The sequence below is a fragment of the Osmia lignaria genome, chromosome 13 (genome assembly GCF_051020975.1).
Source record: "Osmia lignaria lignaria isolate PbOS001 chromosome 13, iyOsmLign1, whole genome shotgun sequence".
NCBI lineage: Eukaryota > Metazoa > Arthropoda > Insecta > Hymenoptera > Megachilidae > Osmia > Osmia lignaria.
Genome location: NC_135044.1, coordinates 373,947 through 395,378, shown reverse-complemented (window position 1 = coordinate 395,378; position 21,432 = coordinate 373,947). Strand labels below are relative to the sequence as shown.

General features: G+C 38.0%; 2 protein-coding genes, 1 long non-coding RNA gene and 1 other non-coding gene across 5 annotated transcripts; 1 reads left to right on the top strand and 3 right to left on the bottom strand.

Moving 5' to 3' along the window:
• Nucleotides 1–687: 687 nt before the first annotated feature.
• Nucleotides 688–16,303, bottom strand: LOC143306012 (uncharacterized). Its single transcript, XM_076691717.1, has 3 exons — nt 15,893–16,303; nt 1,900–2,045; nt 688–1,018 (listed from the first exon to the last, which is right to left on the bottom strand). Exons 1-3 carry the CDS (start codon nt 15,957–15,959, stop codon nt 974–976), a joined length of 258 nt encoding a protein of 85 aa, XP_076547832.1. The 5' UTR covers nt 15,960–16,303; the 3' UTR covers nt 688–973.
• A 1,204-nt stretch (nt 16,304–17,507) lies between these two features.
• Nucleotides 17,508–18,973, bottom strand: LOC117610208 (uncharacterized). Of its 2 annotated transcripts, none has more exons than XR_013063350.1 (3): nt 18,833–18,973; nt 18,613–18,758; nt 17,508–17,560 (listed from the first exon to the last, which is right to left on the bottom strand). It is a non-coding gene; the product is annotated as an uncharacterized LOC117610208 (long non-coding RNA). The 2 variants fall into 2 exon arrangements; XR_004582827.2 differs by lacking the exon at nt 17,508–17,560 and adding an exon at nt 17,843–18,456.
• On the bottom strand, nt 17,729–17,801 carry TRNAF-GAA (transfer RNA phenylalanine (anticodon GAA)). Its single transcript has one exon. It is a non-coding gene; the product is annotated as a tRNA-Phe (tRNA).
• Nucleotides 18,974–19,153: 180 nt separating the features above from the next.
• On the top strand, nt 19,154–21,380 carry wmd (serine-threonine kinase receptor-associated protein wmd). The gene is made up of 5 exons (XM_034337303.2): nt 19,154–19,440; nt 19,795–20,093; nt 20,167–20,396; nt 20,546–20,682; nt 20,765–21,380. The coding sequence occupies exons 1-5, from the start codon at nt 19,326–19,328 to the stop codon at nt 20,974–20,976; spliced, it is 993 nt and encodes a 330-aa protein (XP_034193194.1). The 5' UTR covers nt 19,154–19,325; the 3' UTR covers nt 20,977–21,380.
• Nucleotides 21,381–21,432: the final 52 nt, after the last annotated feature.

Below are 21,432 nucleotides of genomic sequence, written 5' to 3'. Positions count from 1 at the left end.
CGACCCGACCCTCGGATCCACAGCTGCACTCGATGCAATTTCCGGTCGAGTGAGGCAGTACCTCGCCCTCCCGGTATTCTCTTCCTGCAAGATGAATTCGTCGTTCATTCCGACGTCTCGTTTATGTTCTAACTCTTATCTGGTCAAGGCGAGTTCAATGGAGCTTTTAAACAAACGGTAGACGCCAAAACTTTACAGAAGATAATAATTATCGAACATTCTGTTAATATTTCTCTTTCGCATGGTAAGTTCGAGCCGAAACTAATTGCAGTGTAACTCTGGTTGAAGAGAAAATCGATGGCTTAACAACTCTCGTGGCATAGAGAGATAAAAAAAAAAAAAGAAAAAAATCAAGCGAAACTGAAGTGAGACTGATCTATTACCCATCACGAGACACGTGGTCGACGCAGTTTGCGATGTAGTCGAGTAACTCGCGTTTATCTCCGCGTATCCCTGCTGCGGCTCGACGGATGGCTCCTCTGCTGGATCACCGGAAGCCTCCAAACTGTCGACGGCATTCGTGTTGCCCTCCAGCGACGGCGTGTAATTACTTTCTATCGTCGTCGACGGCAGGAACGAGACGTCGACCGAAGTACCTGTGCTCGGATTGTAATTCTGCCACCAACAATATACTTCACCTACCACGCAGAGACAATGGGAGTTCAGGTCGTAGGATGGTATCTGAAATGAAAATAGAACATTTAGATGTGTCCGGAAAACGTTCATTGAATTCGCATCAAGCTATTTAATAACAATTTTGTGATACCTCCGCTTTTATTATTGAATAATGTTGATAAATAAAGTTAAAAAAAAAAAAAAAGAGATATTCTGAGCTGAAGAAATAATGAATGAATTATTATGCGTGAGCATATATGTATCCTCCATCTAATGAAGAGCCCGAAATCCATATCTCATCGTCAGTAGCACCATCAATCGTGGTTCACTGGAAGTCATCACATAAATCCAACTCTAATTAACGATATTGATACTCGGCGTGACATCGAAGCGATAGAAACATCTACAAAAAGATAAAATAAATATGCGATGAGAGAAGAGGAGACTGAAAAATTAGATGGATTCGATGTAATTAATTTTCAGAGCAGAAATTTCAGACGCATCGACCTTCGATGGATTCTCGTGGATGTCACTACCTGTTAATTGGACATCGGTACCACGGCGACAGCCATTGTTACCTTCCTCATGGGTGTCTGAGGAATTATAATGGAATATTTACAAAACGCAGAGAAGGAAAATCAGGGTTTAAAATCTTATCCATAGTTTCAAAGAAATTCTGACACATAACGTTTTAAGTTAAATTTCACCTGTCTCTCCTGAAAGACTGTCATAATAGTGGTATTTGTATGAGCTGTGCATGTTTGTATTGCTTTAAATGGCACCTGCCTTGAATATGATAGCAGCAAACAAGACAGAAAGTTCACTTGGAATACGGGCGCGTTTGAAACGTTTTGCTGGCGCGTATTATTGAATTTTCCAGCAAAGTCAATGCACGTTGCAAACTTCCGGCAACAGTCTTTGAAACGAAGGAGATTCAGGAATGCTTTGCCTAGTAAAATACAGAAGAAGAGAAGGATAAACACGAAATTAGATGTTTATGAAATTTTAGGACAAGCGTGGTTTGGAGCCAGGTTTATTTTTAAGAAATATTCAGTTTTCTAATTATCTCCTTTGAACTTTGTGTACGATTATGTCTGCTTAGATTCATAGTAAATGAAATTTGTATGAACATCTGTATGGAATATACCAGTCTACGGAGCATGTTGCAGTAGAGTGATGAATAGAGGTGTTGATTGACCCGTTTTCATCGTGCACCGTGTGTCTCTAGCGATAAATACGCATCTGCTATTCGAAGAAAGTACGATTTACTATAAAAATACTCACTGTCTGGCTGTGAGAATAACTATTTCCATCGACGACGCATTTTTTCGGGAATGATTCCTCTGTCGTTATTTCAGCAGCGTTCTCTTCTTCAGCCGCGACGATATCGACTTCTCCCAGAAGGATTTGTCCGGTTGTTCTTACTGGAACTAAAAAGCATATCAATCAGGTGTGTAAAGATAGCCTTGCTCTTCGATTTCAGTATTGTTATACCAAACACTCGACGTTTAGCAGCTTCTCGAATGGATTAAGCGAAGAGAGATAGGTATTAAGAAATACCTCTCAAGAGCAAAAGATATTTACGTTAAGCGACGTAAGGGAAACTGATCGTTCTAGAATTACTCCACGAGTAATCCGCGGAGAAAAAGGAAGAAGCAATCCTTCTTCGTACGGTTAATCCTACATCCTATTACCTCGTGCATTTATCCTCTATCTCCGTTGGATTCGAGGGCGTGAACACCAGAAATCGATTTCTACGCTCCAACAGAGTACGTCCGTTTGTACATAGACAGTTTGCGTTTCACTTGAAATTTTCTCCGATGTTGTGTTTGAACGGAAACCCAATACACCATTTGTTAACCGATGATTCCCATTTCGGGTTAAATAGTTTGAAAACAGCAGATTGTTCCATCAACACCCACCCCTCCGTAAAGCTCCGAGACCCGACTGACGCGAGAAGAGAAAGTAGGACGACGTTGTTACTGCTTCGAAATTGTAAGAAAACAATTTATTAAGTATCGTCTAAAGTTAGCGAGCAATTGCTTTGATTCTCAACTTTTGCCAGAGCCTATATTCGGTAGAAAGCACTAATTGCTTTGACCTGTTCGAGTAAGAATTTAGTGATTGATGTATCCTGCAATTACTGTAACGAGGAGTTTAACGTTCAATGGCCAAAGTTCGGCGCGAATAAATCAGAAAAGTGGAGGAACGAGCTTTTAATACGGAATACACAGTTGTTAAGAAGTTTTTAATTTAAGGGGAAAAAAGCCAATGGCACTTGGAGTTCCCAAGCGGTAAGCTATCCTAAGTAGTATAGCCGTTGACTGGTCAGACATGCTTTTCTACTTTGGAAAACTACTAAAAACCGACATAAAACTTGAGAACCTATAAAGTAGAAGAAATACAATACAAGTACAAGTACCGCGAACACAACACGGAGAAACTTATAAAATGCATCACTGATTGGTTCGCAGTGTTCAGAAGTTGAATAACGCAATAGAAAAGCCGTGTGACGATACAAGCAAATAAAAACGTACTACACGTTCGTACGAACCCCTAAGTTACCGAGCATTATGCTGGTATTCCTCTCCTGTCTGTCGTTCTATACTTGCACAATTGTTATGGAATTGTTCTTTAGAGAAAAACCGCCTAAACTGACGATTATTAATCTGGCGTACGAGCGCACCTTTAACCGTGCCAATTGAGCCGTGAATAGGTGGAAACGTGAATCAAATCGAATCGAATCGAATCGAATCGAATCGAATCGCGTGGATTGCCACGATAATTCCATGTGTACTTTACGCGTCGAAGTTTGTGCGGGCGTGTTTGCATACGAGAAATAGGAATCGTGTGAATTGTTCGTACTCTCGTTCCTGATTCATTTGACGCCGCCGCCGGTGAAAAAACAGTATCTGTTAACAACATCGCTTCGTTTGATGTTAATTTGTTTTACACGCGAAGCTTTGGGCTGGTAGAATTTGAACGTTGAGCACCCTCAGGGGTTCGGGCGGAAGGGTAAAAAAATATCACGTGAATGCAAATGTCATGAATGTGTTAGTTTCTATGAGCAGAGACGTATTTAAATGCGGTCGAGTGTTGCATCTGGTACGGATGATGAATTTTCAACGTAAAAACACGGGATACGAATCGTCTTATGTATCGTATTCAATAATTTTTTACTTTCTATGCGTTTGAACATTTTTCGTTAGACGAAAAGGCAGTCTACGTATACGAAGAAGCTTCAAAAAATCCATAAAAGAGAAATAAAACTGATCGGAAGATTGAATTTGTATTGAATACCATTTTTTTTTTCTATTATGAATATTCCTTTCTTTTTATTATTAATAGAAAGACCAATTGTGCTTTTAAATTATTGATTACGAGAACAAGGAATTATTTGATATAAAACAGTATTGTATTTTCTCGGTACTTCTTATTCGCTATTCAAATAAAAAGTAGCCAATTATGGTTTTCAGTATGCAAATGCACAGAATAAACAAGGCATTGTTACTATATTCCACAGAAAGAAGCCATCTCCAATTTTTCCATGAAACAGTGTAGGTATTTTTATATTCTTTTATGGTTCTAAAAAAAAAAAAAGCTACATTTGCGTACCCTGAAAAAAGAACTTGGTTCTCGTTCCTGTTAATTCCCGAGAAAAGTGCTCGAAAATTTTGTACAACCCACCCTGTCTACTCCCGTTCGCATTCTGGATTACTGATCATCAACCAGCTGCTCGTTAATTGGACAGTTGATTAATTAATATTAATTATACAGCCGTAAAATAAATTGAATTCGATACTATGTAATTTTCAGTAGCAATTTAAATCGTTTACGATATACACGTCGTGTGTACAATTCTGATCAGAAATATAAGTGATCCATTTGTGAAATTATTTTCTTGTCAAAGTTTATTTTATTGGTACCTCTTAATTATTGGCTGTACAATGAAAATCTCTGCATTAGAGTGTCGGAAATGATATCGCATCTTTGTCAGTTTGATAATTAATCTGCCAACTATATTTCTCGGTCGAAGAGACGTCAATAGACGTGCTATTGATACAGTACACGAAGCATATCCTCGACGTAGTATTATTAAACACGACGACTAGCTTTAACGTTTGCGATACTAACCGTAATGGCTGCATTATTCACCGGGACAACAGATACGTTTCCTTGTTACCGAACAAAGGCTACTAAATTAAAAGTTGTCCTCGATCGTTTATCAAACAGTTTGCTCGACGATACCCGTGAATTTCGCCACGTCGCGTCGAGGGAATAGAAGGTAGAAACAGTCTCGATTACGCAGATTCACGTCGATTAATCACTGTCTACCACATCAAAGTCACGTCTGTTCGTTTCATGGTATCTCTGTCAGACTGTCGGCTTGTAAACGTGCACAGGACACTGATTTGATACCAAGCATCAGGACTCGGTCCGCCCCGCCCCGCCCCGCGTGGATTTACCTACTGACCTAAATATTTCAAACGTCTCCAAGTCCGATGGATCCGTTTCGTCCAAGTTTACATTTCCTCGATAAGAATTCCAACCGTCCGACCGCTGCTTTTTCGGCTCAAGTTCAATGTCTACCCCTGCCTGCCTTGTCAATTCGAACAATGAATGTATTTTTCAATACAGAGAATTGAATATTATTCCTAGTTGGAACTCGTCGAAGAAGATATTCGCGAAACATAGCCTCCAGTAGCTAGAAATCTAATTAAAAATGTTTCCGTCCCGAGGCCGTCAAGACAAGAGGAACTTATGAATTACATGAAGCATTCTTCAACACAGGCTTGCTTGTTGGTCGAACACGAATATGGAGAAAAAGAAAAAAAAATTCAAGTCCATCAACCTTTGCGAACTTGCTTCCATAATGATGATAATTTAAAGAGTACTTTTATCATTGTTTAACAAGTTTATAATTTAAAAAAAAAAAGAGGCAACGAGCACGCGGTCTCCCATCCAAGTAACATCCGCTCCCACCTTACGATTAGTTTAACTGCGGCGAAGTAGTACAACCGTCGGCTGGTCAGACGTCCTCCTCTACTTCAGAAAATGACCAGGACCTAAATAATGCACATTGCAATTAAAGTGCAAGCAACAGAATTTTTTAATTGAAGATTCTACAGTTTTCGTAGTAGCACAATAAAATTGTTTTTAAGCTACCCTATAGAGATTGTTTAATCGTGCCAGAATGCCTCCTCGTCGTGCTTAATTAAATTTCGGACGATTAATGGGCAACGGGTTGGCTCTGTCACAGCTCTGAGAACAATGGAGGTCGATGTCACGCTTGATAGATTCGATTCTAGAAGGCAAGTACTCGGAATCTAGTCGGCTAACTTGGAAAGAAGTCCAAGTACTTGAAAACGTTTGGATGTTGAATGGAACCGTTCCACCGAAGAATCTTGGCTTTGTCAATCGTGAAAGAACATTATTAACGGTTTATCCATAATGAAAAGTAAATATTTCTTTAATTGGAAATGAAATGTTGAAATCGTGTCAAAGGTGTTATATCAAATACGTCCCACAAGTTATAAAGCAGTCTATTAAATACGGTAAGCTGATCTCGATGGGGTGGGAGCGCACCATAAATCCTAATTAGAACAGCAGCTTATGCTGCAGCCACGTATAGTGTCTGCTTCTTGATATTCACCACGTGCGAAGGATCTTTTTAACCATCAGGGATTCGGAAGGATTAAGGACGACCTTTCCCTTCAACGATTCCAGCTGTGCCTTGAATCCTCCGTAAAATTACCTACCATCGAGTAGGAAATTGAAAAGCTTCTGTATTTCGTTCCGTACGCGTTACGTTCTTTCTTCCCTTTTATGCCGAGTATTATTACCGGATCCGATCGAATCATTTGCTACTGGTTGATTAAATGCAGGATAAAAGAAGGTAGTGTCGTAGGTACGTCTTACGAAAATGATATCGGTTTAAAATCGTGAAAATAGAAATAGCAATTTTATAATTCAGGAAATAAACGAGAAGACATCGAGAGACAGAGAGAGGAGGAGCTTGGGAAATCGATCGTACATGAAAGAGATTGAATTTGTGCGCAAAACAAATGAACACCGCGGCTGGGTCAGCTGATTGGCTATCAACTTTGGAAGTATTAATACAGTCCGTCAGTGAATGCGGATGAATTTTTATTTAAACTATCGTACTGTTGCATATGTTGCAATGTGAGCTTTCTTCCAGATTTTCTAATTAACCCTCGAGTCCTAGTGGCAATAAAGGTGTTGAAAGGTGTCGATGAAAATTCGAAGCGTGGAAGCGAGAAATGAATACTTCCTAGGGTCGAACGAACAGCCCGGAATAAAGGGGATCGTAGGTAAAGAAAAGAAATCCTGCTCTTTCCCGAGGTATCGAAAGCTTGGAGATTTCGTGATTAATCGTGTGGAACACTCGATACACGGACAGTAGACGTGCAAACAATAAGAAAAGAATAAACCAAATTGAGAATAAGAGAGGGTTGGCGTGCTGTGTTTGGACGAGAGTGGAAAATGAAAGCTGTTAGCAATTGCGCTTCTCCCAGCAGAATTTCAGGTCAGAAAAATCGGAGAAGAAAACAGAGGGAAGAAATAATAAATGCTGAGACAACTCCTTTTCTCTCTGCGTCAAGTTTTCTGATCTCTTGAAAACGCTGACCAATCGAACAAACTAATTCATTTTATTTTCAGTCCTCCTCTACTTCGAGTAAAACAACTTATAGTAAAATCTAAAGAATAATTGTAATTAATATTGTAATCTCGTGCAAACGGTATCGATACACCTTCTCGCCTCAGCGAATCGGATAAAGCATAAATAAAAGACAGCCGTGGAAACGGAAAAACAAAGAGATTGATTCGTATCAGTTAGAAGTATAGAAGGCGAGCAACGATTCAAAAAGACAAACATCACATTTTACATTTTGCAACACAAATAAACGATCCTGTTTATTGCATCAATTTAACGCGAGAATCACATGAATTAATTAAACGTCGCATTCATGAACGCACAAGATGTATAGACCAAACTTCTCTAACCGTAAATTCCTGTGTTCTCGTACGAATTAATGCAGCTTAAATTCTGTCGTGAAATTTCATGCGTTACGTTATTGTTTCATTAAAATTTTTCCCTACGAAGCGCAAATGTTACGAATCGTTCTACCATGAATATTATTTAAAATAGTTCTTCTTAATTTGCTTAGAACTTTATAGTTTTTATTTTTAGATTAGCAAAGGTTTGTTGTTGCTGATTTCTCAACTGATTTACCAGTAACCGTATTAAATCCACGATTTCGGTTAAGTCAGAAACAGCTATTAGCCTGAATAACGGTGTATCAATTTGTTAGCCATTCAAAATCAAGGTTATTACCGGTAACTTACACAGACAGAATACGTAGGTTTGTGTTTAAAATTTAACTAGAGATATTCAACAGCCTAGCACGAGAGAACACTGCTTGGATGAAATTCATATTTCACTGGAAAAAACGGTTTCCGCCAGGACAAAAAAAAAAACAACACGAATGGGAAAAGGTTGAGAGGCGAAGGAAAATATAATTTAAATTACACAATTTCCTTGACCCTTTGTGTTAAAACATAGAACGTTCGTTAACCTTGGAAAGAAAAAATATTTTATAAAACGGTAAATATTAAAATGCAAAGCAGAAGAAAATGAAGAATGGATAGGCAAAGAGAAAGAAGCTAGTTGGAAATTATAGAAAAGAAAGTGAAAGTGCAAGGAGAAATTAAAGGGAAGAGAAAAATAGAGAGAATAAGGAAGGGCCAGGTGAAACGTAGAATAGAATACGTTGAATAGGTCCTTTGGAAGTACTGAAAGGACAAGACAAGTTTAATTACTGCAGAACGACTCGGTCAGAAGTACAAGTACCAGCAGGGCTTTGTCGCCTCTATGCCTACTAACTAATTGTAAGAGCCAGCAAAGCTCTTTTTCCGGTACACGGAAAGTCTTGTTTTAGTGTTAGTTTTGTGGCGTATCAAAGAAGGAGGCTTGATTTTCACATAACGCTCAAAATCACCAATTTTTATTTTCAGGACAATAATTAATCAATAATGAATTAATTAATAATAACTTTCGTATTTTACTATTTCTAGGATCGTTCGATGGTTGCAATGTAAAATAGAACGTTCCGGTAAAACTAGAATACGTTGGTGAAAAAAGGAGTCTAAAATCGATAGCTCGTGCTTGGGACAAAAATAGAAAGTACTTAATGCGAGGCCTAGCATTCTTAACCCTTTACGATCAGTTTTTAAAGGACAGTGTACAACAGTATAATAGTTTCTTTTTTTTTTTTTTAGAGGAAGTAGGAATTAAATTAGAAGTAATTTAGAAACCTGATTCGATTACGAATGTAGATACTTATAAAATCGAACGTACAATTTTAGTGATACAATGAGAAAAGCTTAGGTCCGCAGAACGTATGGGGAGGAAAGTGAAAAGTCAGCGGTAAAGTGACGTGATTTTCGTCGATCGAGTGAATTATTCGAGTCGGTGAATCGTGCTATGACAATCACCGTTCTGTCCAGCCGTGGAAGGATTTAATTCAGTGGAAGAGGTTCATGCTTACCCAGGACAAACCTGGCTTTCGGCTTTCAGCAGATCAACGCGACTAGGGGATCCGCGCGGCCACTATACGACATCGTGTCGTTACACTCGACGACGATGCATCGGTGCATCGGTGCATCGGTGCATCGGAGTACACGCTTAACGCTCGCTTTAATTGCAAAATTGGGTCGTGCTTAGTCGCCACGTTTGCACGGACACTAATTTCCGAGGACGCGTTCGATTAAAGTGGCCATCGAAAAGCCTGTGTTCCGCTAGAAATTCGACGATCGAGTATGCTTTAAGAGGAAACGAGCAAACACTGGGAAAAACGAGCCACGATCTTGTGCAATCGAGTCAAGTAACAGCTGCTGCTATTGATTATCAATATTCTTATTGATACTTCAATCGGTTACTCCGCTCTAGAAATGTGGAAAAATCGATCTGTAGCTTTTTCTTCGAATAGGAAAAAGAATTTTCTCTAGCAGAAACGACGAGCTAAATATTTGATGCAGTGAAAAAGGAGTGGAATAAATTCAAGAATGTTCACTGTGATTATCGAACTACGCGCACCCAGCATTCCTTACGTCCATTATGTTCTGTAACTGGAAGCTAGGTCGACGTATGTCGCATAGCTGCGATTTAATAGCGATTTCGGATCAGCTTTCATCGTGATCGCTCCATCGGGATACAAAGAGCTCGCCATCGAGAACCTCTAATGGTGGTCGCGAAGAAATTTAAAACGTTTCAAAGTAAAATTTCAACTATTCCCTTTTCAATCTGTTACAATTTCCTTTTAGATAGAAATCCGAGGTGAGTCGGAAACTTTACGCCTGAAATAAGAATTTTAATGGAAATTCCATTAAATACAAATAGAATCTTTTTGTTTACATTTTAAATGATAGGCTAAGGCCTATCCATGGTCTACGGTTGTATCAGAGAAGAAGGTCCCATTACTCGCTGCAACACTGATAGTTACCACGCATAATGTCTATTTTATTTACACAAGAAATTTGCATGACATCAAAGATAAAATCTTATCGTTAGACGTTGCGAAGAGAAGGTTGCCAAAAGGGAAAATTTAGTAACTCGACGAGCGAGTGCATAAACGATGAAATAAGAAAAGTTGGCAAGATGGAGGAGCAGATAAAAGGATCCGGAAAACTCGAGCATCCGGTCAGTCACGCGCCAACCATCCCCGACAACAAGCTGAGAGCGTTTAGGAGAAAAATTAAGAAAGAGGTTGAAATGCTAGTCGGCAAATAGTGGCGCCGCGACATGCGACAGGATCTTTTGGGGGTGACTCGCAAAAACAGCAGCTACATTGCAAGTTTATATCGTCGAAATAAAACATTCGACGTAATTTACCTGTCCCAGTCGTTTTATAAATAAATTGAATTGTACAAAACGATGCTCGAAAGAACGAGGAACAAGGTAAATAAAAGGAAAAGAAAGAAAATGAACAAGGAAGCGGATGAACAAGCAAATAGAAAATGAGAAAACGATAGGATGGAGAACATCGCGGGGGGAAACGGGTGAAGGAGGTGGAAAGAGGGATGGAAAACGGGAAAACGAGAAAACGAAGGCAGCGTGGAATTTTCATTCCCAGTTCTTTTATCTCTTTTTTTTCTTGCTGAAATACTTTCTTCCGTCGTTTAATATCGCGTTACGTACTCAATGTTCGCGAAGTAGCTTCGTTTTATTCTTATTCAACGTGAAACAAGATTTATTGCGAAGATGTACCAGAGTATGGGGTGCGATAATTATCTACTTCATTCCCATTTAATGAAATATTATCAGTTTCTTCTCTAAATTTATGATAAATAATAGTTTGAAGGAATTAGCTTGCAGCGTTATTGGATCTTTGGCAGGATATCCTAATCAACTTAATTCCATGGTGGTGGTGCGATTGGCGTATCGATGATGCGCTGTAGTTCAAGTGCAATAATTTTGTGGCTGGCGCATGGCGTCGTGCGTAATTTGCACTCGACCATAACTAGATATCACCATAGAATGCTTTGTACAATCCGTAGCTCGTCCATTGTTACTCTCTCTCCCTCTACCGTTTTCCTCTCTCTCGGAACCAATGACATAACGTGAAATTATAAACTAAACGATTTCTCGGGAGAATCAACTAAAGATGGAAATAAAGAATTTTCAGCGGACGTAATAAAGAAATTCGCTAAGCTGTTCATGAAGTACGGCCGTTGATTTCAGAACACGACTGTGACCCATTTTCCTGGTCGCTTTAACCGGCCGACAAAGCAGAAAAAACAAGAGGATTGCACGCCGTCGGCTCATAAACTACCAACGAAATCCCTTATAAATTATAGCCACATCATTATATGCATGCGTCTACGCCAACTAATTCGTTCAACGTTCAATTTAAAAAAATTTCTTTGCGATTCTCCTTTCCTTTGTAGGCGGTAAAGAGCGCGGATAATTAAATAAAGAATGATTTATAACCGAGGACCTAACGCTGAACTTTGCCTGAATATTTTCCTTTTCTCACATCGACATTATACCGCCGTTTTCCCAACGGTGCTGGCATTATTAAAAGCAGAACTGTCACAGGAAAATTGATCGCGTCACCCATTAAACTACAGGAACATGCGGTGCGCCACTGAAATTGACCACTATATCAAATCAACCGTGATGTATGGAAAACAAGAGCGCATAGAACGCAAGATTGACTTGCAAATAATTGTTTCGTGATAAATCATAATTAGGTCGACAGAAACTAATGATTAATTTACTGCTAACGAATGGTAATTAATCAATTGGACGTTATAACGAATTTCGAGAAAATTAACCCCTATATCGCCATTTTTCCCAGAGAAGCCTACTTTGCTCGCCGCTGTACCCGTTCTACAATACGAAAGGGTTAATTCCTGTTCTGGAGAAACGACAAACGGGACAGGCCGAGTTTCCTGTATTTTAGTCGCACACGAGGTCTACAGAAAGCCCGACGCGACGCGACGTGTCGAGCCTTTTGTTCTTTCGCGGTAGAAGCGTGCATTACCGGGAATCGGTGTCTACCCCGCGGGCAAGATGTGCATAAAAATCTGGAGCGCACACACGCGAGATTTACGTGCAACAGACACACATACATAATACACACACGTAAGATTTGAAAAGAGCTTTCTCGCTAAAAGCGGTGAACCACGGAGAGAGCATTTAGGTGAACGCAACATTGGCTCAGCCCTCCTGGGCTATCTTCTCGATTGCTTACAATCGAGAACCGGAGAACGGAAAGGTTTTTCGTTCATGTTACTTCCTGGCTTGCTTGATTACTTTCTGCGCCTAGCAAGAAGAGGGCCGGCCACTCAACTCTACGAATCAACCTCCAAAAAAGAATTTTATAACGTATGCTCGTGGAAAAACTGTAACACTTTATATAGTCATTAGTTACGCCGAGTAAAAACTTTGCTCCACGGTGTTTCATAACGTAAACTCTTGACTTGTTGTTCCTTTATCTTCTTTCAAAGTTCCTTTCTTTTCTAGTTTAGTTACGAGCCAGATGCGCGTTTACTTTTTATTATTCTAAGGGTAAATCGTTAAGCTTATTTTGCGACCAAAAATCTAGTGAATGGATTAAAGATTCATTTGGAAGAATTACTTAGGAGACCACCTGATAGTTTTCGATGGAACGAATGGTACAGGGTGTAAAGGTAATTTAATGGGCAAAAAAGCAATGGACCAGAGGCAATGTGTCTTTTCGACTGGTACTCGATTTCTTTTTACCAACGAAAGAATGGCTGGGAAATATCGCCAGGGAGAATGGAAAAAGGTAAAAAGAATTGGCGGTGACCTGCAAAGAAGAATATGGTCGAGGGTGGAAAAGGGTAAGAAAGAAAAACAATGGTTCGCCGAGTTAAGTATCGTAATACTGTCGTTAGATAAAGCATTCAATCGAATAAAGGTGTTTTTCATACATTCGATCAACTGCTCGTGAAAGGATTCTTCAGGATCATAATACCTTATTCACAAAACGATTTGTACAATTAATATCAACGGTATCAAACTAATAAAATAAAATAAAATAAAATAAAATAAAATTAAAATTCTGGCTCTCACCAATGTTCCGCCGTCCGAGAGTTAATACACTTGAGTTCTAAACTGTTTAAACAATTTACGAGTGCGTAGAAGTACGTCAGCGGAAAAGATAAAAGAAAACATAATATAGTAAACCTAACGTAACGACCCTATTTCATTGCTCGTAGCAGTGGCATTCGAGAGATACTCCCGGGGCTTGTTTCTCGAGTTTACGACTTTCAGGCAAAGTCGTAACCTGCAGTACAGATTTACGTGGTTAGATCTTCATCATTTTCGAAAACTATATCAATTCTACTTAAGTTAGTTATAATTTTAAAACTTCCAATTTTCAAGATATTAATATTGAAATTAATTTTAATTCTGACATTTCCTTTGTCATGCAGCAATTGTAATTCCTTAAGATCCAACTACAATCATCCCTTATTACAGTGTTACTTGTCAGAAGAATCATAAATTTGTCTATTTCTCTTCAACATCGTCTAATTAAAATAGCGAACAACAAAAGAGTGGAACGGAAGGGAAGATGTAGAAGTTAGTATGGCAGAAGGAGAGAAAAGTTGGTCCGACTATACGCAAGGCTCTACCACTGCTTAAATAACACCAGCAAAGCCTGGAGCTTTACACGGACTTTCCATCCGAGAGGTGCATACCAGGAATCAAGACGAAGAAAGACAGAATGGATGCACGGGAAAGAGAGACGAAGTAAATTCCTCGGGTCTCTTTTCAATTTCACTTTATATACATACTTGGAAGCAGCTCGCGTTTCGACGTTCTTCCACCTTGACGTCGTAAGCTTCGAGGCTTTTACGCCGGTGAAACGGCTTTCAAAGATAACGAGAGATTTTTCCACTTCGCTCGCGAGAAGGACATTCAGATTTACGCTAATAATTGGCGAAGGTCGAAAACTAGGCAAACTAACTCCATATATTCTAACGTTTTTACTTTTCAAGCTATTCCATTATGGAAATAGAAATTTTGTAAATTAGATATTTATCCTTTAAATTCAATTATATTCTACTTGCGATATGTTACTAAAATCTCTACTACCGCAGTAGCTATCAGATAATCAAGACATATAATATTAATTCCATTATTCTATATGTAATTTAACATTCTGAATTTACGACAGAAATTTGTTATAGGGGATTAAATTTTCCGCCCTCCGATAAGATGAAAGTCGATGACACTGTACAAATAAAAAGTGAGAAGAGGCTTAGAAAGAGCAACGAGTACGCACGCTAATTATTGTACAAAAGGGTCAAGTAGCCGTGTTTTTTTTTTTTCCTTCGAATGCCGTTAGTTCGTTAAGAACATAAGAGTAATATCAGTACGCTTGGTATACTAATAATAATAATAATAATAATAATAATGCTACCTAGCTTTATTGTGCTTCATTAACAAAGGATTGTTGCGCGCTGTTGTTTCCTGAAGCTCATCTGAATTCCTAAACATGCGGTTTTCAACCATAGCTGATTCAAGCCCTTTACTATTAAACTAAATATGCTTTGCAAATGAACAACTGAGAATTAGTTTTAACATTGAATTATTATTAAAAATACACCTTTAAAACCACCCCCCAAATTTTCCTAGAATTACTCGATTCTCTCTTCTTTTCCTCTTTTCTCAGATATAGAGGATGGAAAGAAACGTTTCCCAAGACAAGTGGAAAGAGGGAAACGGGCAGCAATGTTGGGAAGCAACGGTTCTTAAGGGCTGAAAGAGAGGAAACTTTGGAGGACGAGGGTGGTGTACCACCCTACTCGTTAGCTGTTACAACTTCTGCACGATTCCAGTTCCCATAAAGTGCTTCGACCATTCAACTGGCGTAATGCAGCCCCATAAAACTTCACACCCTCCCTATGTCTCTCCCCCCCTCTTCCTTCCTTCCTTCCTTCCTTCCTTCCTTCCTTCCTTCTGTCACGAGAGAAAAATTTTCAATTCACGATAAATCGTGACAAAGCTACTACCTGCACGATGAAAAACGACCAAAACTATTTTAACGAGGAAATATTATATATTTAGAGCTGTGAATGTTTTAACGAAGAATCGGCCATTTTACATTTAGAATATTCTAAATGTAACTTTAAGTTTCGGCCTGATATCGGATTAACGCTAATCAATAAAACTAATATAATGGTTAAAAATTATAATATCCATCTTTAAAAATACAGTCCTGGAAATATTTATTATGGAGTCGCTGTGGATCTTACTAAATTTAAGAGGCTTAATTTTTATTAGATTTATTATCACAAATATGGGCAATGATATTAAACAAATTTAGATTTTGTTTTGGGTGACCTGCGGTTGCAGTATCACCACATACACGCTTGAAAATGCAACAGTGCCGTTCTAGGGTTAACGGTCAAAACAGATATTGAATTTTATCTATATTTAAATTAAAAATAAATAAATCGTTTCTATCCTCTGTACCTATCTGACTAATATTTATATTATAAAGATATTGTGGTGAATTTTACACACGAATTGAAAAATTAATATTCTCTATGCCCATAAGTTGTGTGTATTGTTTATCGATTAGAATGATGTACTCATTGCGTATCTACCTTTCTTAAAACTTGAAAATTATTAAAATTTATAGATGCGATAAATATTTCCAGTACTGGGTATCAATTGACATAGCGTGGAATGTTAATAAAAGGGGTTGGAAAGACTTACCAGCACGGGAACCGGTGACATGACACTGCAGACAGGCGACGAGAACCAGCAACGATGTAGTTCTCATTTCTCACTCGATTTGACCCGCAGTCCCGTTGACAAACGAATGGCCAAGTTGATCTACGATCGTAGAAAAACACACGTGAGAACTTGGCACAAATCGTGACTCGCTAAATGGTCTTTTGTGTCCTTTTCGTCCACTAACGTTCACCATATAAACATTCGCGAATAACGATCCGTCGGTTTAATTTACGAGATCGATTTTTCGAACACGGTTAACACAAGGCTCCTTTATTTTCGTCTCATAATAATCAGCGTTCTCGTCGCGATCAATTAACGCAAAAATGTTAACTAAACCGCGTTTGATGTATCCTTGCCGGTAAAAGAATAAACATGATCAACCTTCACCCAACGCCTAGAACCGACTAACCACCGTGCGTCGAGCCTTCGCATCGCTGCACAGAAGCTAGGCTGCGCGCAGGCGCGGCTAACAGCCAATCAGCGCGCGAGAACGATCATTGCGAACCGCACGCGACAGCTAATGGCTTTTTCTGAGAATTCAAAAACTGCACATGCATTTGCGAATATTCCGAAAACAAACGATACGAAATCTTGTCTTTATGAAATTCTCGCATCCGACATTATTTTCCCTCTGCTAGTTCTTCTCGCGTAATGTACCACTTTGACTGTAAACGCATGCGTAAGATTGTGTACGTTCCTGTTGGATAGATGTGTTTTACACGCACATTCTAAAGCACGAATGCATATAACGCAACAGGCACGTTGAGTATGTGACTGGTACGCTAGTAAAAATGAAACCAAAAAAAAAAAAAATAGAAACTGGCACGTATAAATGACTCTTTTATAACATGTACCGTGAATCAAAAAGATATTGGTAGCATGTAGTACTAATACTTTTTTGATTCACTATTATATTTTACGAATACAGTTTTCCTACAATTTTTTAGATGAAAGTAAAAACTGCTCTTTTAAATTCGAACAAGGATTTGATTCATCAGAATAGCTTTGTATTCATTTTCTCTGTTTCGCAAAGCTTTTAATTTTGCTTACTTTTTTTGTTGAAACGATAAAGGGATGCCAGGTGAAAATTCTCATCTAAGCCATGCCTCCGTTTGTTTCCGTATTATTCACGCATTGTAATTTCAAACCGGATTGTTTCCTGTCGAAAAACCGTGCCATTTAGCGTTTACTCACACAAGAGTATTTATTGCTGTCATGCACATTCAACCAACGAACCTGTCATTTTCAAAGAACGTTAATATTTCAGCCGTAAACACGGTGATGCGTTAGCGTGAATACTTTTAAAAATAAAGAAAGTAAAGTATTTGAACTGAAATATGAAAGATGATAAAATAATCACCTAAATTCGGTGGTGTGCGATTCGAATCCAAAAGGACCCAAGAAACCTAATTATTAAAGTGCTGTGAATTTGAAGAACCTTCTTGGAACGGTACTTTAGGCTACAGCCGCCCTTTGCCAACAGCGATCGCAGGCACCATGTATGGCGAGGTGTGTAGGGAAGAATCCAATACTTTGTTGATGGTCGCCGATAAGAGCCTGCTATAGCCGATGTTTCAACGTCGTCGTGCTGTACGTGCAGAGGATAAGAGTATCCTTGAAGAATCTAGCACGAAGGTGATGGCCTTCCTGAAAAAGTGTATTGTGTTAAAATGTAGAAATGAACATGCGGGCTTCTTCAGAAGCCTGTTTCATTTGTTTAATAAAAATTAACAAATGTAACCAAAAATTTAAATTACTAGTAAAAATGATATAATATAAAATAGTTAAAGATTAGAAAACAAAAAGATTGAGAACTGCCGAAACCCGGGATCGAACCGGGGACATTTAGATCTTCAGTCTAACGCTCTCCCAACTGAGCTATTTCGGCTCTTGGTGCTTTCTTCTTCGTTTTATTTCAAATCTGGATTTTCACATTAATTTACATTTTAATTGTTTTATTATCTTATTAATCTGTTCATTGTTTAAACATACTGTCATTAAAACATAATTTCTTTTAGCTGTACAAATTACATAATTCTTCCCACACAGTTATTTAACTTTATCATATGCAAGTAGTTCTGCAAATTATTTAATGCGATAAAATAATTTCCTACCTTTCTGGAAGATTTTAAAAGAAACAAAAACTTGTTTTTACTTTTATCATTTTTAAACTAATTAAAAAGTAAGAATTTACAAGAAATAACATTGACTTCGTCGTAGACATTCAAATTCACCAGGAGAGCTGTGTCAAACACAGCTTGAATTTGTCATTTGTTTTTACTCTAACTCGACCTACTTTTTGTTACCATTGTTTCGCATATCCTGCTGCTTGTCAGGCTCTGCACGATACGCAAGTTTACATTCTCCAGAACAGTCTTTAAGGTTGTTCGGAGAGAAAGAGATCGGTTGATTCTCATGGTCGTAAAACAAAAAGTGTGCGACAGACGGAGATAGGTATAGATACTACGAAAGCATACGACGATTTTGAGAGAGAGAGGAAAAAACACTCTCAAGGACATACAGAATTCGTCCTGCATCTGTTTCTGAAAATGTAATATAAAAAAAAAAACGAAAAGTTTAATTCATTAATATCCAAGATGGGTACGCGCAACATTTTGCTATCTTTTATAATTACAAATTTTGTTTACTACCTATTTACTGGTTATAAGTATCTTTTACATTATCATTATAATACTTACGCTATTAAATATTTTTTAAATCATTTAAATGCATTAAATTGTAGTACTGCTCACTGCTGACCCTGACGCCACTCAACGTGTTAAGAATCGTATACTTTGCGGGAATTTGTTTATTGCTACATATACATATATATGGCAGCAATTTTCTAGAAAGTTTTTCTTCACATTAATATATTATAACTACATTTTAATATGTATGTAAAAATGAAAGGTTACATACCAAAATCAAATATAATACCTGAAATTATATTTGACCAAAAACTTAAGTTCCGTGTCACGTTAACTAACATAAGTTGCAGATGGCGTTGTTTGAAAAGCTTCTGTCATAAATAAATCATTTGTTATAATTGTAAAAATGTCGCCAAGAGTAATTTTATAGGTATCTCTGAAAGGCAGAACAGGAATAAACAACATTTTCACATTCTGTCCTCGGAGGTGACTACCAGCAAGTTAAAAAGTTCCCGAGGTCGCTGTAATGTCTTCCTGTCTGAACTTGGTCCACAAAAGTACTAGTGCGCTCGCCACCTTCACGGTATTCAGTGTTGCGCCGTGCGTAGATGGTGACGGTTAATAAAAATTTCTTTAGGTAGTTGAGAACGAAAGAATCGTTCATAGAGACTAATTAAAAATATCGAAAAGAGAATATTTTGCCGCACCCTATCGGGTGTGGGCACATCGAAGAAAGACATCATCGTTTGTGGTTATAATCAATTATGGCTAATTTGAGACAGACTCCGCTGACGTGTAGTGGACATACTAGACCTGTAGTGCATCTTGCATTCTCTGACATTACCGAATCTGGATATTATCTAATTTCGGCATGCAAAGGTGAATCATATTTTATTCTATATTTTATTTTAGTTGCAGGTCAATTGTAACCATCGGGTACATTTTTGTTTTTCATTCACGATCAACACGTTCAGTTCTTGATTTCCTTGGCCCAGTTTCTTTGGGAACCAAGGTTTTGTGAGTTATGGGTATGGAGGTTAGACGGTACATATCGGTATCGCGGATTTCCTGTTAGATTATCTTCCTAATGTTAATATCCAATTAAACTTTTCGAAATATGTTTAAATATTTCTCTTTCAAGACCTCTTCTTCGATCTGGTCAACTTGCTTATCCAAATAACCATGATTTTCTGGAAAATCTGTAATAGCAAATAAATATATATATATATTTAGATGGCAAACCTATGTTGCGACAAGGAGATACCGGAGATTGGATTGGAACATTTGAAGGACATAAAGGTGCGGTATGGGGTGTTGCATTGAACCCTCAGGCAACAAGAGCTGCCTCAGGTGCTGCTGACTTTAATGCCAAAATCTGGGATGCTATTAAGGGAGAAGAAATCCATTCTTTTCAACACAAACACATAGTGAAGTCTGTCAACTTTAGCACCGACTCCAATTATTTATGTACTGGCTCGAATGAAAAACTTGTAAGGATTTTTGATCTCAACAAACCAGAAGCAGCACCACAGGTATATATTCCTATATAAATATATTAAGAAGAATACCTTTTTTAGTATTTTATTTAATAAATAACATTGATAGATTTTCTCAGGTCACAAGAATGGAATCAGACATGTTACTTTTTTCAATAATAACACTGCATTAATTACATGCGCCGATGATAAAACATTGAGAGTATGGGATATAACAAGCGGTCAAGAAGTAAAAAGGTTAAACTTCCCAGCAATTCCAAGTTCTATGGAATTATCAAAAGATGGAAATATTATTACCACTACTCATTCCAACATAGTCACTTTTTGGGATAGCAAAGAGTATGTTTAACATCTCTCATTTTCTGTAATTAAAGATGTACATGTTAGAATTAACTAGTCTTGCTGAATTAACTGTATACATAAATACCTTGTTATATGACTATAAGGTTACATTTAAAAATAGCTTTAGTATAATTTTTCACGTGCAGGTTAACTAAATTACACGAGTATAACGCACCAACCCAAATGAATAGTGCCAGTTTGCATCCAGATTGTAGTATTTTTGTATGCGGAGGAGAAGATCTAAAAATGTACAAATTTGATTACATCACGGGTACTGAAATTGGTAAGCGAATACTTAAAAAAAGAATCGGTGCTTAAAAGAGAGAAAAGAAAGTTATATTTTTCTATATATATAATATTCACAGAATCATTCAAAGGACATTTTGGACCCGTACATTGTGTACGATTTTCACCGGATGGTGAATTATATGCCAGCGGTTCGGAAGACGGTACATTACGATTGTGGCAAACAACTGTCGGCAAAACTTACGGTCTTTGGCGGTGTATAGAGCAATCGCCTGCGTTGCAAGAAACCGCTGCTGTGCTTAACAATAAGCAAGAAGTTCCTGCCAGTTAGAAGCCTAAAAATGAAAGGATAATATAAGATACTGTAACATCGAAGAGCAATTATTTCATGAATAGAGATGAAATGAGGCAGCAAAGATACATGGTGTCAACGATTGATGGTGTAATTTTTATTTCATCGGCTTACGTCTGCCATAATAATATCTTGTAAATATCGGATCTCTGCGAAACTAGTTCCACTGTGTAATCCAGCTATGAATCGTAAAACTCTCGGAGGGAAACTGAAAAGCGGACCAACCTTCATCGTAGTCTGATATAGGTCATGGAAGTGTGGGACGCCATTCACTATTTATTATAAAGAGAAGAGCAAAGAAACATTAACATTTATTAACGTTATACATTCATTGTCGCTATTATACTACAAAATTAGATAGAGGTGTAATAGTAGAGAAAGAAAACCACATCGTAATAAAATTTTGTGTTCGCATTTGTTATTTTCGCGTTAAAA

What these genes read in the sequence shown, in the direction of transcription:
- LOC143306012 (XM_076691717.1), bottom strand. Translation starts at nt 15,959, where the DNA reads ATGAGAACTACATCGTTGCTGGTTCTCGTCGCCTGTCTGCAGTGTCAT. An exon ending in TGTCACCGGTTCCCGTGCTG is followed by an intron (nt 2,046 to 15,892) that starts GTAAGTCTTTCC and finishes TATGCTTTTTAG; the next exon opens with TTCCAGTAAGAACAACCGGA. An exon ending in GTTATTCTCACAGCCAGACA is followed by an intron (nt 1,019 to 1,899) that starts GTGAGTATTTTT and finishes ATCTTTTTGTAG; the next exon opens with ATGTTTCTATCGCTTCGATG.
- wmd (XM_034337303.2), top strand. Translation starts at nt 19,326, where the DNA reads ATGGCTAATTTGAGACAGACTCCGCTGACGTGTAGTGGACATACTAGA. An exon ending in AACCAGAAGCAGCACCACAG is followed by an intron (nt 20,094 to 20,166) that starts GTATATATTCCT and finishes TAACATTGATAG; the next exon opens with ATTTTCTCAGGTCACAAGAA. An exon ending in ACTTTTTGGGATAGCAAAGA is followed by an intron (nt 20,397 to 20,545) that starts GTATGTTTAACA and finishes TTTCACGTGCAG; the next exon opens with GTTAACTAAATTACACGAGT.